General features: G+C 48.7%; 2 protein-coding genes across 3 annotated transcripts in view; one reads left to right on the plus strand and one right to left on the minus strand.

Moving 5' to 3' along the window:
* Positions 1 to 3,186: 3,186 nt before the first annotated feature.
* DDIAS (DNA damage induced apoptosis suppressor) lies at positions 3,187 to 14,682 on the minus strand. Its single transcript, XM_064169563.1, has 6 exons — positions 14,471 to 14,682; positions 12,792 to 12,933; positions 12,159 to 12,287; positions 10,502 to 10,663; positions 8,316 to 8,433; positions 3,187 to 5,960 (listed from the first exon to the last, which is right to left on the minus strand). The coding sequence occupies exons 3-6, from the start codon at positions 12,269 to 12,271 to the stop codon at positions 3,438 to 3,440; spliced, it is 2,916 nt and encodes a 971-aa protein (XP_064025633.1). The 5' UTR covers positions 12,272 to 12,287; positions 12,792 to 12,933; positions 14,471 to 14,682; the 3' UTR covers positions 3,187 to 3,437.
* A 526-nt stretch (positions 14,683 to 15,208) lies between these two features.
* The window catches only part of PRCP (prolylcarboxypeptidase), a 58,818-nt gene continuing 56,738 nt past the window's right edge, over positions 15,209 to 17,288 (plus strand). The window contains exon 1 of one of the 2 annotated variants that reach the window (XM_064169577.1): positions 15,209 to 15,417. In XM_064169577.1, coding sequence (XP_064025647.1) covers positions 15,295 to 15,417 — 123 coding nt within the window. In that variant the 5' untranslated portion in view covers positions 15,209 to 15,294. Of the gene's footprint in view, positions 15,418 to 15,505; positions 15,864 to 17,288 lie in introns of those variants that run through there. The other variant, XM_064169585.1, reaches the window with a different exon arrangement.

Here is a 17,288-nt window from a genome sequence, read left to right on the forward strand (position 1 = left end):
CCAAGGGAAAGTGAAGAGTGGCAGCTCTTCCTTGCAAGGTGCATGTAACCACTGGGATGAGCAACCTTCTTGTTCAGCAGGTGCAACAGCAAGGGCACAGCCTGTGTCAGGCTCTGCTGTGGGTAAAATGATTGCAGGAGCATGAGAGCTCCCTATTAAAAGGCAACAAACTGCCCAGAGGAAGAAATTCAAGGCCGCCAGACTACAGGGGCAAACCCAAGACTGCTTTACTGCCTCTCCTCCATCTTCCCATGTACAGATTCTTCCTTACGAGCACTTGGGGAGCTCTGGCCAGAAGATGTCATCTTGCTGACAAGGGCCTGTCACACAACAGTACTTTTTGGTCTCACTGTCTGTGCAGCCTCCTTGCACAAAGCACAGGAGAGCTGACTGCCCTGCATTAATTTCAGTGCTATGGTACAGCCAGTCCTGCCTCATTTAAAATCTAGTCTTGATTTATGGATTTCTATGCATAGGGAATCAACCACAAACCCAGTATGCATTTTCAGGAGCTTTATTACCTTCAAAATTAAACATGCTGAGCTGTATTCTTTCTGCACAAGCTTATAATTATAATCACATCAGCTTGCAGCAAAGCTATTGCTTGGCATAGTGTGTGGTTGAATTCTCTGCAGAACAGAATCACTCATGCTGGACAAAACATCTCATGTCAAGATGCTGTCAGGTATGTGATGGAGACTTTCTGGCAGTGTTTCAGAGCTAACTGCATCGAGTCTGTGGTGGATCAGGTCTAACCCCCATGATGAAGTGGCTGTTTGTCCAGTTCATCACAAGGGAGTGCTTAAAGAGCAGTTTCACATTATGAGGCAGGCTGTAGCAGAATCAGCCAGTGTCAAGTTTTATTTGCTTGGGCACTGATGCCTTAAAACCTTTCCAGTATTGCCTTCTCTCTGCTCAGTGATTTGGGCATGAGTAATGGTTTCTTTCCTTTCATTTCATCTACATAAGCTATAAATGCAGATTTACTGTTTCCAGACAGGCTACTCCTCTTCCACCTGTCCCTGACATGGATCCATCAAGCAGGATTTTATCTGCAATAAATAAAATCTTTTGGGCAGACACAGAATTGGCAAATGCAGATGCAAGCACAGGCTTGTTGAGCCCACCCTGGAGCCCTGCACTGTCCTGACTGATGCAGCCCTGGTGCACTTCTGGTGCTCTGACTTGCTGCAATGTGCAGATCTAAAGCTCAGCTGGGCAAGTCATCAGCAGCTTATAAAGGCTGTGTCTATTACTGCCACACTGCTTTGGCTGTGCCATGAATGTCTGCAGGGGGATCTGTGTATCCCTTGCCACGTTCTGCCATGGTGCTTTAGGTAGAGCACTTCAGTAATGACTCCACTCACAGCTACAATGTTTGAAGTTACTTTGGTCATTAAATTATTGTTTAGTTTTGCCCTTAAAAATTTATTTATTTGCTATCCCTGCATCATCTCTTCCCTGTCTAGGATCCAAGGAGAATAAATCTTATGAGGAGCAATTGAAGGAGCTGGGGCTGTTTAGTTTGAAGAGGATGCTGAGGGAAGACCTCATTGCTGTCTACAGCTAACTGAAAGGAGCTTGTGGAGAGGTTGGTGCTGGTCTCTTCTCACAGGTAAATAGTGACAGAAGAAGAGGGAACAGCCTCAAGTTGCCTCTGGGTAGGTTTAGACTGGATATTAGGAAGAACTGTTTTCCCAGCAAGTGTGGTCAGGCACAGGAAGGGGCTGCCTAGGGAGGTGGTGGAATCACCAACCCTGAATGTGTTTAAAAGTTGCTTGGGGATATGGTTTAGGGTGAGCCTGGCTTATCAGTTGGAGTTGGTGAGCCTGAGAGTCTTTTCCAATCAGAATGCTTCTGTGATTCTGGGACTGCAGGGACCAAGGTTTGGACCTGTAAGAAGAAACTTCCAGCCTCCTGCCACCACCACCCCAAACACCAGTAAGAACTGGGCTGTGCTCAAGTATCTTGCTGTGTAGGACAGGAAGAGGAGATGGTTTGCTGGTTAAGGTTTTTCAGTGGTAGCCAAAGCTAAACTCTACACTTTCTAAACACCGAACTTGTGCCTAAATTTCCTCAGCTGTAACTAGTGGGAGAAAAAAAACCCAACAAACCTAGCACTGGCTAGTAGGGATAAAACTAACTTGTACAGTGAATTTATTTGTGCAGCCTTGCTGTGTAGCTAGGAGGAACCCTTTTCTTCATTCCACCTGCAGCCTCAGCACACTTACACACTTGGTAGGGCAGGCTGTGTCTCATTTATACCCTGCTCAGCTGCAGAACCAGCTTCTTTGATTTCAAATCCTCTCCCTCCCATACTCAGTGAGAAATGCATCTGATTATAAACTCCAGAACTTAGAGACCAAGAAACTAGTAAGGTTTACCTGTATGTTTTGTAAGGGTGATCTGTGCTAAAACCAGCAGATAATGGACAAGATGGTGAGAGTAAATGCAGTCATACTTCCCTGACTGTCCTGAAAACAACAAAGCACACAATTATTTGATAGAAGAGATATTGTGGATGCTAAGATTACAGCCCAAATTCCAAAGGTTTGGGGTTTTTTCATCCATCCTAAATGTGGTGTCTGTTGGCTGTCAGAAGCAAGTCCTTCCTTAGCTTGCTCCCTCTACTCTGCCCTGGTGAGACCTCATCTTGAATACTGTGTTCAATGTTGGGCTCCCCAGTTGAAGAGGGACAGGGATCTGCTGGAGAGAGTGCAGCAGAGGGCTATGATGATGATTAGGGGACAGGAGGGCATGGCTTATGAGGAGAGGCTGAGGGACCTGGGACTTTTTAGTCTGGAAAAGAGAAGACTGAGAGGGGATTTGATAAGTGTTTGGCTGGCCAGGAGGGGGGGCACAGGCTCTGCTCACTGCTCCCTGGGATGGGACAAGGAGCAATGGGTGTAAGTTGCAGCACAAGAGGTTCCACCTCAACACAAGGGGGAACTTCTTTACTGTAAGGGTCCCATAGCACTGGAACAGGCTCCCCAGAGAGGTTGTAGAGTCTCCTTCTCTGGAGATTTTCAAGGCCTGTCTGGATGTGTTCATCTGTGTTAGATAGTATTGTCCTGCTCTGGCAGGACTCAATGATCTCCTTGGGTCCCTTCTAACCCCTAACATCCTGAGGTCACCAAATACTCAAATGCTTTATCTACCTGCACAGGACAAAAGTGAGACCTACCAAACAGTTACAAAAGTTTTTATTGCACATTCTAGAGTTAACTTACAATAGATCAGAGCAACTGCAAATTCTGTATTCCCCACCTCTGTGGTAGAAGGATCTGCAAACTAAAGCTCATCTTAGAAAAACATAAGCCAGCAGGTGCATAAAACTTGCAATTGTCCAATAGTCCTTTTTCTTCTACTGGTTTCTTCCCCAAAGTCTTAAATATAACTGGAAAAAAAAAACCAAACCCACAGCCTAGAAGTATTTTTTAGTATTTTGGCTTCCTGGAAAAAGGAGTCTGTGCTTGGAAGAACAACTCAGGAGACCAGCCAGCTGCCCCTCCCAGTACAGCCCCCGAGCGACTTGCATTTGAGAGACGATTCTTGCCTTCTGGAGGGGAACACACTTCCAGGACCGTAGCATTGAAAGAAGAGAGCTCGATGGCACCTGCAGATACAGGAGTTGTTAGAATCCTGGCTGTATCCCCAGGCTTTAGTCTCTCATTTTGGAAGCATGCACCATTTTCTCTGCTCTCTTTGCTTTCAGAAACAGGGCTCCTGCTACCATGCCCACAGGCCGACTGCAAGGCAGCAGCCCAGTTTACTGTTGTCAAGTTTGAGGATGCACTTTTCAGCCTTTTGCTTGCAGATGGAGGGATCCACTCCTCAAAGTCAGCAGGTGGTTGGCTGTTTGGGAACTGCTGTGAAGCACAGCTGTAATTTTCTCTGTCTTCCCTGCTACTTGGTCTGTCTTGCTTCACTAACCTGCCAGTAAGCTGCTGCAGCAGAGTGTTTTGAAAGGAAGACCTGGGCCGCTTGCGTTTGGAATGGTTTTTAGGGGTGAAGATGGTGACTAAAGAGCTTCTTTCTGCAACAGGCCACAGTTTCTGGAGAGGTTTTGTCATAGGAGTTGACTGTGAATAAGGAACAAAGTCTTGAGTACTGACTGAACTGCATTCTGGATCACAAAAGGTGTAAGTTAGTGGTGTACTGTGCTTACTGAAATCAGGGGGAGACCTGTGCAGAGATGAGCTCAGTTTTGAACTCTTAGAGAGACCATCTCCAGGCCAAAGCACCAGTTCAGGAGGTGTGACCTTTTCTGTCAAAGTATCTTCTTCTATTACAGAATTACATAATTTATTGAAGAATTCTACAGGTTTTTCTGCCTCTCTGGCACTTGCATCAAAGAGATCAGCAGAAGCATTGTAGCTGCCTTCAGGGAAGCTACTGTTCCACAGCATCTCTCTCCTGTTAACACTCCTGAGGATATTTTCTGACAGCTCTGTCAATGGGTTTAATTTTCTTTGATATACCCTTCTCATAGTGTTGGGTGGATCAAAGTCCCATGCCCCTGTGAACATAAGACCTGTTCTTTGGCTTGGTGTAGAAGAGTTGTCTTTATTTCCACCACCAGCTAAACAGCTGTCCTGTGCAGCAAGCACACAGGCAGCTGCCTTGCTCCCTTTTACAGGTGAGCTTTCTCCATGTTCAGCAGTGCACTGCAGGCTAATAAAAGGCGATGCTGACTTTGAAATGTCAACACTTGCTTCTTTGGAGTGCTCAGATCTGCTCTCAGGAACAGAGGGGTTTGATGTAACTGGCAAGAATGGTGACAGAACAGGTAAATGAGGGCTAGGTGTAACGGAAGATGCTCCATGTTCTTTATCAGTTGAAGATGAAACCCTAGATGAAGACTCACGCTGTGACACCTCAGCACTCAGAGCAGTTCTGTTTGACTGAAAACGAGCAAGCAGTATGTTTTCCCAGCTATTATTCTCTGCTAGTGGCAACAATCTCCCTGAGACACTTGCTTCAGGCAAATCACCAGCTACAAGGGTTTGCCTGGAATATGATTTACTAAGATTTACATCCAGCTCACTGCTCTCAAGAAGGGCCTGTTTGCCTGCACTAAGGCTTACAACACTCTTGCCATCTTCTATCCTGGCTAAAAATTCATTAAGGCTTTCTGAGAATGGAAGGTCATCCCAAAGCACAGAGTCCACCCGAGACAGTCCAGCTGCACTTCTGCTACTAGGTGCTGAGGAATCTCTCTTGTGAAAAAGGGAGTTGTGGGATTTTTCTGGGCAAGAATGATTTCTACTATTAGCTTTTGTGTAAGTGCTTCTTAGCTCAAATTGTGAGGGATGTTGTAATAACCTGGAACTGTTCCCATGTGAACACTCAGTCTTTGAAGAGGACGCTATCTCATCAGTTGCAGAGAGGCTGTCACTCTGATCAGGCTGCAAAGTCAATTCATTGCCATCTTCTCTATTCCTTTCCTTCACTGAAGAGCTGAAAAACTGTGGATCCAAAAGAGTGTGATGGTTCAGGCTTACACTGCACAGTTGTGTAGAGAGAGGCCTCTGCTCTTGTTCATACTGTTCACTCACCAGCTCCTTCACTTCCAGAGCAGGAAAATCTTCTGCTGTTACCTCAGCAACAGATGAAGTCAGGCTGAAGGACTGCTGCCAGGACCCTAAGAAACTTTCTCTGGCACTAGACTGAACAGAGCAGGAGTTTCTGCTCAGGCTAGACAAGCTGCTGAGCTCACTGACAGGTTCATCTATGGGAGCTGCAAATGCACCAGGTAAGCATGAGCTGTTATTGCCGCTCCAGGATTTTGCCGACTGCAGGAGCCGATGGAAGCAGCTGATAACAGTAAAGCCACTAACAGCAGCGTTTGGCAGGAAGAGCTGGCAAGCTGTAAGGTTTTTGGTACTTCTATTAATTCTGGAACAGTTCTGCACGATTCTGCTGGCAGCAGAATGCCCTCCATCTTCCCTTGCACAGTCCTGTGTGTGGGGAGGGTGTGTTAAAGGAAAAAAAAAGCCTCAGTACAATGCTTTGGGATTCAATAAAACCAAACCAAAGAGAAACACACAGGCCTCAAGTTAGGCTTAAGTTTAGGTCTCACTTTTTGTTAGGGTCTGCAGGGAAGAGAAAACAAGCCAGTCTGTCATACAAAGCAGTACTCCCTAGGAAATGAGCACTGGCAAGTGCTATGGAGTGGTCTTTGCTTGTTGCAATTATGACGAGTTTTGAAACTGGAAAAACAACCAAGAAGTCTAAGAAAGAGCTTCACAGAAAATTTCTTCCTCCCTTTAAGGCACTGGGTGCTTTTGGGCTTCCTCCAGTGCAGCTCTCTGCAAATGGCTAGCTGCCTAAGGCCACTTGCTTTCCTTTTATCTAGGAGGCACTGGGCAGTGCTTGAAGCGAAGCACTGTGGTCCCAGATGCATAACTTGGCAGCTCAGCTATCTAAGCCAGCATGACATTTTCTATGTGCTACCTCTGTGGAAGGCAAATAAGCTACAGCCTTTATCTTGTCAATGATCTGGAGTGTTTCAAAAGAGCTTTAGCTGCAATTCTTTCTAGAGCTTGAAACTCCTCGCACAGAAACTGCAGGTGAAAAATAACATTAAAAAACAGAGGGAATTATCTCAGGCTATGACAAGTGGGTAAAAGCTTTTTCACCTCCCCTTCAAGGCCTGGCAATGCCAGAGAGACCAAAAAGCAAACAGTTGTCTTCAAGGTTGAGGTTGAAGACTGGTAGCTGAGGACAATACCCTTCTAGGCAGGACTTTAAAAAGCATGTTATGTTGATTCTGAGTTCTATCTGGATGAGAACAACTGTATGCATAGCTGAACACAACTGTATAGAAACGTCTATAGCCAAAGGCTGAATAAATAGACTTTGAATGTGTGTTCAGGCCTTGTGTGAGCAGAAGCAGCCACAAGGCCCATCAGGAATGGTGTGGCCAGCAGGAGCAGGGAGGTCATTCTGCCCCTGTACTCTGCACTGGTTAGACCACACCTTGAGTACTGTGTTCAGTTCTGGGCCCCCCAGTTTAGGAAGGACACTGAGATGCTTGAGCGTGTCCAGAGAAGGGCGAGGAGGCTGGGGAGAGGCCTTGAGCACAACCCTATGAGGAGAGGCTGAGGGAGCTGGGATTGGTTAGCCTGGAGAAGAGGAGGCTCAGGGGTGACCTTATTGCTGTCTACAACTACCTGAGGGGTGGTTGTGGCCAGGAGGAGGTTGCTCTCTTCTCTCAGGTGGCCAGCACCAGAACGAGAGGACACAGCCTCAGGCTGCGCCAGGGGAGATTTAGGCTTGAGGTGAGGAGAAAGTTCTTCACTGAGAGAGTCATTGGACACTGGAATGGGCTGCCCGGGGAGGTGGTGGAGTCGCCGTCCCTGGGGCTGTTCAAGGCAGGATTGGACGTGGCACTTGGTGCCATGGTCTAGCCTTGAGCTCTGTGGTAAAGGGTTGGACTTGATCTGTGAGGCCTCTTCCAACCTTGGTGATACTGTGTGATACTGTGTGTGACGTGTAGGATTACTTCTGTTTGTGCAGCCATCACACCTAGAGACCTGGTGAATAATTCCAGCTAAGTGAAGTTAATCTATAAACTCCTCCAAGTGGTATTACTTAACCTGCTGTGCATTAGATAAACCTCAGCTCAGATACAAACATCATGCTACCTGTGGAAGCAGAAAAACACCTGCCAGGTAGGATTTAGCTCACAGACTTCCTAATATGAATGACTCACAAGCGCCACTTGGAGAGAACTCAGAAGACTGTTTCTATGGAAATATTATTAAGAACTAATAGTTCAAAATCTGTTCAACTCATAAAAGAGCCACAGATGCATATGCTGAGCAGCTGTGTTTCACCAGCATTTTAAAACATGCTCTTAAACCCAGAAATACCAAAATGCTGCAAGGGGATGTGTTTCTCCTTGCACTTCAGACACCAGGAGACTGTGCAGCACAGGAAAGGTAGAGCAGTGCTTGAAAAGACAATCTGCTTCTTGCTTGAGATGTACATGGGTTTTTTTACAGACTCCAAGCTGTTACTGATATGCACAGGAGCTGGCACTGCTCAGGTTCTCTGCAGAACAGCCTTGACAAGCTGTCAAGCTTGACTACTGCCATTCAAGCTGACTTTCGGATGGGAATCATTTAAGATAATACAGAAGTCTGGGGGAAGAGAAGCAGAATCCTTCCCGTGTCTTAGCCTTAAATTTCCCTCCAATTCCAAAAAGTATGTTGTGCAGGATGCTTTGATCACTCATTCTATGCCCCAAGCTGGCTACAAGCTAAGGGAAAAAAAAGTCACTATAGAAGACTAATGTGGATTAAATTTACCTTCACTCCAAATATGAATCTTCTTCCAATGAAACAGGTTTCCACTGCTTGAACCAGCACTCCTGGAGATGCATCTGTGTTAGCTTCTCCTGACAGCTGATTGAAGTCTTGAATACACCTTGAGTAAAAACAGAGAGAGGTACTGGACTAACAGAGGAAGCTTACATAGCATCTTAGCTGTAGTATAGGTAGGAGACAGGCTAAAGAGAAGATACTGGGGTAGCTTAAACTAAACACAGGGGAAAGCAGGAAACCTTGAACCTATAAATCTGGTTGTTTAATTTGTTAGTGAGATTGAATAAACTCTGACAGGTTTAATATACACACAACCTTCAGGTGCTCCCTGCCTAGCTACCACTTCTCTATCAACACAATGACAGCAGAATGCTGTCGCTATGCTGCTATTGCTTACACATCCTTTCTGCCTCCACCTTTACAGCAATAGCACCATCCATATGAAAACATGCAAACAACTCTTGTTTTACACAGCAGTCTAGTGTAGAATGCCTGCCATCAGTATGTCATGAATGCTGCTGATCTGGGTTTTTCCACGTGTTCACCTTTGAGCCAGTGATAACACAAGACAAGGAGGTGTTCGAGAAAAGCCTGGCTGAGGCACTTAATGCCATGGTCTAGTTGACTGGATAGGGCTGGGTGCTAGGTTGGACTGGATGATCTTGGAGGTCTCTTCCAACCTGGTTGATTCTGTGAATACACCTCAACATCCCATCCTAGCAGCTCCATATATCAGAAAATCTGGAGCTTAAAATGTGGGTGGTCAGGCTCTGGGGACTGAAATGATTTTCTTTGAAACCTCTTCTTTCTAAAGGAAGATCTGATCACATTGATTAAAAGTCATATCAGAGAACCACAGAATGTTAAAAGGCTGGAAAGGACCTCAAAAGACCACCTAGTCCAAACCCCCTGCCACAGCAGCACCATCTATACCAGATCACATGGGAATGCGTCCAGACAGGTCTTGAATATCTCCAGAGAGGTGCATGATATTTTTTTTAATCATAGAATCAACCAGGTTGGAAGAGACCTCCAAGATCATCCAGGCCAACCTAGCACCCAGCCCTAGCCAGTCAGCTAGACCATGGCACTGAGTGTCCCATCCAGGGTTTTCTTTAAGACCTCCAGGGATAGTGACTCCACCACCTCCCTGGGCAGCCCATTCCAATGCCAATCACTCTCTCTGGGAAGAACTTCCTCCTAACATCCAGCCTAGACCTGCCCTGGCACAGCTTGAGACTGTGCCCCTTGTTCTATTGTTGGTTATCTGGCAGAAGAGACCAACCCCCACCTGGCTGCTACCTCCCTCCACACTGTTAAAAATGTTCAGGTTCTTTACCTGAACATTTGAATTCTAAAATCTTGAGGAAAAAACATGTCTAAATCAATTTGCTTAGCAATGATGAGATTGAACAAAGGAAATTCATTAAATACCAAATTAAGAAGGAAGGACACAAGGAAGAAGTCCAACCAAGTAGCTCACTCAGCAGGCAGTAGCTGCCTTCAGCAGACAAGTGTAGGTTCTCTTCTATTACACAGAAGTACAGAGAAGGGCAACAAAGCTGGTGAGGGGCCTGGAGCACAAATCTTATGAGGAGAGGCTGAGGGAGCTGGGCCTGTTTAGCCTGGAGAAGAGGAGGCTCAGAGGTGATCTTATTACTGTCTACAACTACCTGAAGGGGCATTGTAGCCAGGTGGGGGGTGGCCTCTTCTCCCAGGTAACCAGCAATAGAACAAGGGGACACAGTCTCAAGTTGTGCCAGGGTAGGTATAGGCTGGTTGTTAGGAAGAAGTTCTTCACAGAGAGAGTGATTGGCATTGGAATGGGCTGCCCAGGGAGGTGGTGGAGGCACCGTCCCTGGGGGTCTTCAAGAAAAGCCTGGATGAGGCACTTAGTGCCATGGTCTGGTTGATTGTCTAGGGCTGGGTGCTAGGTTGGCCTGGATGATCTTGGAGGTCTCTTCCAACCTGGCTGATTCTATGATTCCATCTCAGAATGTCTCGATTTCAGGAAGAACCTAAACTTCAGCATTTTCTCAGGCTGATGAGCAGCAAGAAAATGCTGGAAGAGAGCACTTCACAGCCTCTTCCCTCTTCTCTGCCCTCCAGCCATTCTTTTTAGGCTGAAGAAAAAGCAGCAGCTATCCAGCTAGGCACAAGCTGGTCCTTACCTCTGCAGGTTTGCTGCGGCGACCCCAAAGAACGGCTCTAAGCAACTTCCAAACACGGTAATGTCAAACAAATCACGAGTGTCAGCAACCTTTAAGGACAATCTATATCTGTAGCTTGCATCTTTAGCTTCACCTGTGCAGCCACATTTTAGACAGTTAAACCTGACAAGGCAGTAAAAGGATAAAAAAGATTGAGTGTATGAACTTCTGCTAATCACTGCTGAGGTAAGAACTTATGCGCAGCTGAAAGCAATACTACTACACTGTATCAAATATTCTCTTACAAACGTTTAAGATTGTGATGGTTTGGGTGTTACCTGCCCCCACACACTTAAGGAAGATCACCCAGACTAGACTCAGTGGCTGGAAATTAAAGACTGAAGCTATATTTACAGCTTAGCACAATATACAAACAGATGTTTACAATATATACAGCTATATAGAGAAATACACAAGTCAAAAAGTAATACAGACACACAACAGCCCTCCCAGAAACCTGAGTCCCCAGGAGGGGCTCCCAACCACCCTTCCACCTCCTTTCCACCCCTCTACCTTATCTCAGAATTTGCCTTATGTTCAAGGTGAGTTTGGAGAATAGACCAGGGGGGTTAGGAAGCAGATGGATTAGTTAGACAGCAGGTTAGAGAGAGAAGGGAAGCAGCCAAAGCCAGAAAGCAACTCCCTTATCTTTCTTTGTGTTCTTGTTTTTATACATCTCAGCAAGCCTATGAGTGAAGCAGACATCACCACTGTTTCCTTTTCACACCCTATAATCGAGTTCCTCTCACTAAAATATCCCAGCTAGGCTCAAACTAGCACAAAGATTCATTCTTCTTCTTTACTCCTCGAGGCATTTGATCTTATGACAGGCTCAGCAAGGGGTCTGTATCATGACAGAATCCCTCTGGCTTCTTTTACTGGTTTATTAAATGCTGGCCTGTTGTGAAGTGGGTGATACAGTGGGCTTTGAATGACCTGCTGGGGAGTAATTTTGAGTTCCCTGCACCCCACTTTTCAGGTTTTGTTCTGGTTTGAGAATTTTCTTCCTGTAGCTCAAGTATAATACTTAACAGTGCCAGCTGCTGCAACCTTTTACTTCAGCATCTCAAACAACAGGTATTCTTGCTTTACAAAGTCAGCTCCTTCCCCTTTGTGTTAACAGTGATTGATTTACTGCTCTGTGTGTCATAGACTTCATATAACAGCGGGATTAAAACCAAAAGCCCAAGCATTTCTGGACACACAGTACATGGAAGAGTCATACAGGACTTGCTGATGCATCAGACCTGAGGCACAGCACTTATAAAATGGCAAGACTCTTAAAAATTAGGACTTGATTTGGAGGGGCTTTCAACCAGCACTGAAGAAACTGGACTGCAGGGGATGCACTGGGAAGCTGTTAACACATCATTTATTACCCTAAGCTGCCATTTGATAAGGCATGGCACTGAATGCAACAGCATTCTTGATCCATAATGACCTCCTAGCTGCTGCTGGAATACAAAGAGATCTAAACAGGGATAAGTAACAAATATGAGGAACTAGCACTTATTTCTGAGATGGATGGATTCTCACCAATTTGTTTTAACTTGTGTTCAGCTAACAGAGATTCCCCCCGAGGCCTTTGACAGATAATGCCCCTCAAAACAGGACATACCTCCTAGAATCCACTATCAGCCTAGAATAGCATTTTTGACAGGCAGGATAGACAAAGCAGGTGTCCTGGATGGAAATTACAGAGGCAGACAGGAGTCCACTCACGCTATTCATGTGCTCACAGCATCACCTGTAACAAATAAGTGCAAATGGTTCAGAGTTCTCATTTTGGATGGTGAGACCCCACCTGGAGTACTGCATTGAGTTCTGGAGCCTCCATTACAAGAGGGGAGCATGTCCAAAAAAGGGCCAGAAGGATGATCAGAGGGCTGGAGCAGCTCCGCTATGGAGACAGACTGAAAGAGTTGGGGCTGTTGAGTCTGGAGAAGAGGAGGCTCCCAGGTGACCTTCTTTAAAATCTGCAGAATTTAAATGGAACAAAACCCACAACCCTTTGAAAACACAGCAAATACTTCAGGTATATGAAGTATTCCCACTGGAATATGGGAAATAAAGCACAGCCTATATGTATTTACACAAAATCTGGTAAGAGCAGACAGACTCAAGATCTGCATCTCTCTTTCTCTTTGGTAGAAATATAGTAGTGGTTATCTGGACATAAGCTGAGAAAGGATAGGACAAACAGATCTGTTGTGCTTTACATGCTCCAAGTCAAACCTCTGAACCCACATACCCAGGCCGGGAATCACACGAGCCTCCAGGTGCTCCCCACCGCCAGCCTCCAAAGAGCTTTCCTCTTCCACAGCCCTGAAGTCTCACTGAGATTTCCATCAGTGCCTGGTGCCCTCTCGTGGGCTCATTGCTTTAAACTCTTCCTAAGAAAAAAACCCAAAGCACACAAGAAGAGCTGTAACAGGCCTCACACTGCAGTTTTTACCACTTAATGAGCAGCCTCCTCCCACTCCAGCCCCATGACATCCCCAGAAGCCAACAAGGAGATGCCACCACACCAGCTGGAAGCAGACACAGCACAAGGATGCTGAAAGCTGGATTAGCTACACTCCACCCCTGTCACTCACTGCCATAGAATCACAGAATGGTTTGGGTTGGAAGGGATCTTGAAGACCATTGAGTTCTAGTACCCCTGCCACTGACACAGACACTTTCCACTAGATCAGGCTGCAGAAAGTCCCAGCCAATCTGACCCTGAACACTTACAGAGATGGGGCATCTGCAACTTGCCTGAGCAACCTGTTTCAGTGCCTTGACACCCAAATAGTAAAGAAGTTCGTCCTTATATCTAATCAGTATCTGTCCTTGTCTGGTCTAAAGGTGTTACTCCTTGTCCTATCACTATACTGCCTCATGAAAAGTCCTTTCCTCCTTCAAGTACTGAAAGGCTGCAATAAAGTCTCCCTGGAGCCTTCTCCAGGCTGAATAATCTCAGCTCTCTCACAAGCTCTCTTCACAGCAGAGGAGTTTCATCTCTCTGATGAGAAATGCCCAGGTGGCCAGGAGAGCCAATAGCATCCTGGACTGGATCAGGCACAGTGTGGCCAGTAGGTTGAGGGAGGTTATTCTGCCCCTGTCCACAGCACTGGTCAGGCCACACCTTGAGTCCTGTATCCAGTTCTGGGCTCCTCAATTCAAGAGAGATGTTGAGGTGCTGGAATGTGTCCAGAGAAGGGCAACAAAGCTGGTGAGAGGCCTGGAACACAGCCCTGTGAGGAGAGGCTGAGGGAGCTGGGGGTGTGCAGCCTGGAGAAGAGGAGGCTCAGGGGTGACCTCATTGCTGTCTACAACTACCTGAAGGGAGGTTGTAGCCAGGTGGAGGTTGGTCTCTTCTGCCAGGCAACCAGCAACAGAACAAGGGGACACAGTCTCAAGTTGTGCTGGGGGAAGTCTAGGCTGGAGGTTAGGAGGAAATTGTTGCCAGAGAGAGTGACTGGCATTGGAATGGGCTGCCCAGGGAGGTGGTGGAGTCACCATCCCTGGAGGTGTTGAAGCAAAGCCTGGCTGAGGCACTTAGTGCCATGGTCTAGTTGACTGGCTAGGGCTGGGTGCTAGGTTGGACTGGATGACCTCGGAGGTCTCTTGCAGCCTGGCTGATTCTATGACCCTGTGATCTTCGTGGGCTCTGGCCCCGTTCAAGCAGGTTCTACATCCTCTGTTTGCCAGAACAGAGCTGCTCACACGCAGTTTTTCAGTTCTTTGTACTTCAGTTACTCGATTTTTTAGCCACCAGCACCCCCAAGCGCTGCTCTCAACCCACTCATTGCCCTGAGAGTGTTTTGCTCGGGCATGTCCAGAGCCCAAGCCGCGCTGAACGCTACACTTAGCCGTGCCGCGGGCACTGAGAGCTTTGCTCGGCACTCGGAGAACGCTTCAGTTACCAAGTATGACTGTTCTTACCTATGTGCCTGTTCCAGCACCTCGTCACCAAACGGAGCCTCCGTCTCCTGGTGCCAAGCTCCGCGCTTCAAGGCAAACGACAGGGCTGCCGGCAAGGGAGTGGGCAGCCCGCAGAGAAAGAAAACGCCGGGAGGCGGCTCCCGTGCCCGCTCCCCCGGCCCGCAGCAAGCCCCCGCCGCGCCGCACAGCCGCAGCGCCCCAAGCGCGGCGCCAAGCACGGAAGGCGGCAGGGCGGGTCACGGGGGGAGGGGCCTCGGCGGCGGTCGCCCAATCGTGAGGCAGCCTGGCGGCAGCGCCGCTCCGCTCGCCAATAAGGTGCCAGCCCCTGATAGGCAGCGCTGCGCGGCGAGAGCGGGTCACGTGCGCCAAACAGCCAATCGCCGCCTCGCTGCAGGGCGCCGCGCGGCCGAGCTCCCCTCTCCAGGCCGCCGCAGCCCGCCCCGAGCCGCTGCGCCAGAGGCGCTTCCGACCGGCAGCCAATCGGAGAGCCCCGCTCCGCAGTGCCCGCCCCCGCACGTGCGGGACTAACCCCGCCCCGCCGGCGGCGGCTCCCAGGGCGCTGCCTGCTGGGGGCGCCCGCGCGGCCTCGCTCCGCGCTCCGGGTCCTGCCGCCCGCGGGGGCCGGCCTGGGGCAGCCCGCGGGGGCCGGCCTGGGGCAGCCCGCGGGGGCCGGCCTGGGGCTGCCCGCGGGGGCCGGCCTGGGGCTGCCCGCGGGGGCCGGCCTGGGGCTGTCCGCGGGGGCCGGCCTGGGGCAGCCCGCGGGCGGGGGCAGCGGGGCCGCTATAAATCGGCGGGGCGGCGGCCGGCCCTTGGGACTGCTGGCCATGCTGCGGCATTTGCTGTTTCTTCTGCTGACCGGCACGGCCGGCGCCTTCTTCTCCCGCCACCGCCGCTGGGGTACCGCGCAGTCGACTGGCCCCTACCTCACTCGCTACCTCACACAGCAGGTAGGAGCCCGCCGCGGGCCGGGGCAGCGGCTCCTGCTTCCTCTCTAACGGCGCGTCTGGGCCGCTCCCGATGCTAAACTGTTTTCCGCGCTAGCGGAGTTATGCCGGGAGCAGCTGTCCTGGGCCGGGGTGAGGGGAAGCCCTTGCACAGGGCTCTGTGGGTCCCGAGCACAAACAACGGCTGAGCGGGATGAGAACAGCATTGCGGAAAAGGACCTGGGGTTATTGGTGAAGTAAAAGCGGTGTGTGAGGTAGCAGTGTGTACTTGCAGCCCAGAAAGTCGGCTGTAGCCTGGGCTGCATCAAGAGAAGCGTGGCCGGCAGGTGGGAAAGAGGTGATTCTGCTGCTCCACTTTGCTGTGGTCTGATGAGACTTCAGCTGCACTACTGTGTTGGGCGTTGCGCTCTTCAGCCTTACAAGACATGGGCTTGATTTTTGCAGGGGAGGTAAGGGTGCCTTTTACAAGAAGTTTTATCTGGTTTGATTAGAATCAGGCCTGTTGCCTGCATCTGAATTTCATGCCCTGGTCCACTTAGGGAGTAGTGGGCGTTGAGTTCACTGGCATCTTGGATGATGTATAGATTGAATTCCTTGCTTCATTTGTAGAAGGTGAACTTAGGATGGAATAAAGAAAAGAGGAAAGCTTGATGTGCCTGCTCTAGTGAGTTGAGATTTGAGTCCCTCCATCAGCTCCTACAAGAGCCCTGAAGCTTATTTTGGTAACATACTGCAGACACCTCCCACGTTCTGTGGTCAGCATTGGCCAGGGTGTCAATTCTGCAGTAGTGTTGTAACTAAGTGTGACACTTACTTGTTCTGTCACATCAGTCGTTGCACAATAGTGTCATAGTATCAGTGATACCAATTCTGTGCCGTGGTCTGAGCCACCCTTTGTCACCGTGCTGTTAAACCTCTGTCCCTCTCTGGGTTGTAGTATCACCCAGTTGTACTCAGCTGGCGGCAGAGATGGTCCTTGCGCCCTCCATCTGCCAGCAAAGTGGCAAAGCTGCCAGGTGCCTGAGATCTGGGGATTTTAGGAGGTAGATAAATGCTGAAAGAAGAGAGGAAAGAGTTCTGGTAAGATCCTGTTGTAAAGCAGATGCCACATCTTTCTCCCTTCACTCTACGATGTCTTTTTCCTCCCATATGTCAAGAAAAATCATGTTTGCTGAGAGTGGCTGCTGAGGGGAAGAGGGATCCTATTCACAGGCATTGAAATCCTTACTTGCCTTGCCCAGGTACTTAGTGGTATTGCTGAACATGGTAGGAGATATGTTTATATTGATGTAATGTTTTCATCTATAAGAGGTTTGAATGCTGTTGCATGGCACTTGAAAGATGTGGTGTTAGCGTAAGAGGTTGAGTCATGTGGAGAGCATAAGGCTGCTTTTTATCAGTAGCATAACATGCAGAGTTCTGCACTTTGGCCACAACAACCCCAAGCAATGCTGCAGGCTGGGGACAGAGTGGCTGGAAAGCAGCCAGGAGGAAAAGGACCTGGGGGCACTGGTAGATAGTAGCTGAAGATGAGCCAGCAGTGTGCCCAGGTGGCCAAGAGAGCCAATGGCATCCTGGCCTGCATCAGGAATGGTGTGGCCAGTAGGACAAGGGAGGTTATTCTTCCCCTGTACTCAGCACTGGTCAGGCCACACCTCGAGTACTGTGTCCAGTTCTGGGCTCCTCAATTCAAGAAAGATGTTGAGGTGCTGGAACATGTCCAGAGAAGGGCAACAAAGCTGGTGAGAGGCCTGGAACACAAACCCTGTGAGGAGAGGCTGCGGGAGCTGGGGGTGTTTACCCTGGAGAAAAGGAGGCTCAGGGGTGACCTCATTGCTGTCTGCAACTACCTGAAGGGAGGTTGTAGCCAGGTG

The sequence above is a fragment of the Pogoniulus pusillus genome, chromosome 3 (assembly GCF_015220805.1).
Source record: "Pogoniulus pusillus isolate bPogPus1 chromosome 3, bPogPus1.pri, whole genome shotgun sequence".
NCBI classification, from domain to species: Eukaryota; Metazoa; Chordata; class Aves; order Piciformes; family Lybiidae; genus Pogoniulus; species Pogoniulus pusillus.

Bases quoted from the DNA above. Each gene is read 5' to 3' on its own strand.
- DDIAS (XM_064169563.1), bottom strand. From the start codon at position 12,271: ATGAATAGCGTGAGTGGACTCCTGTCTGCCTCTGTAATTTCCATCCAG. The intron at 10,664-12,158 runs GTATGTCCTGTT...CTGCCTTGTCAG, and splicing joins CTGATAGTGGATTCTAGGAG to GTTTAACTGTCTAAAATGTG. The intron at 8,434-10,501 runs GTAAGGACCAGC...TTTTTACTCAAG, and splicing joins GCCGCAGCAAACCTGCAGAG to GTGTATTCAAGACTTCAATC.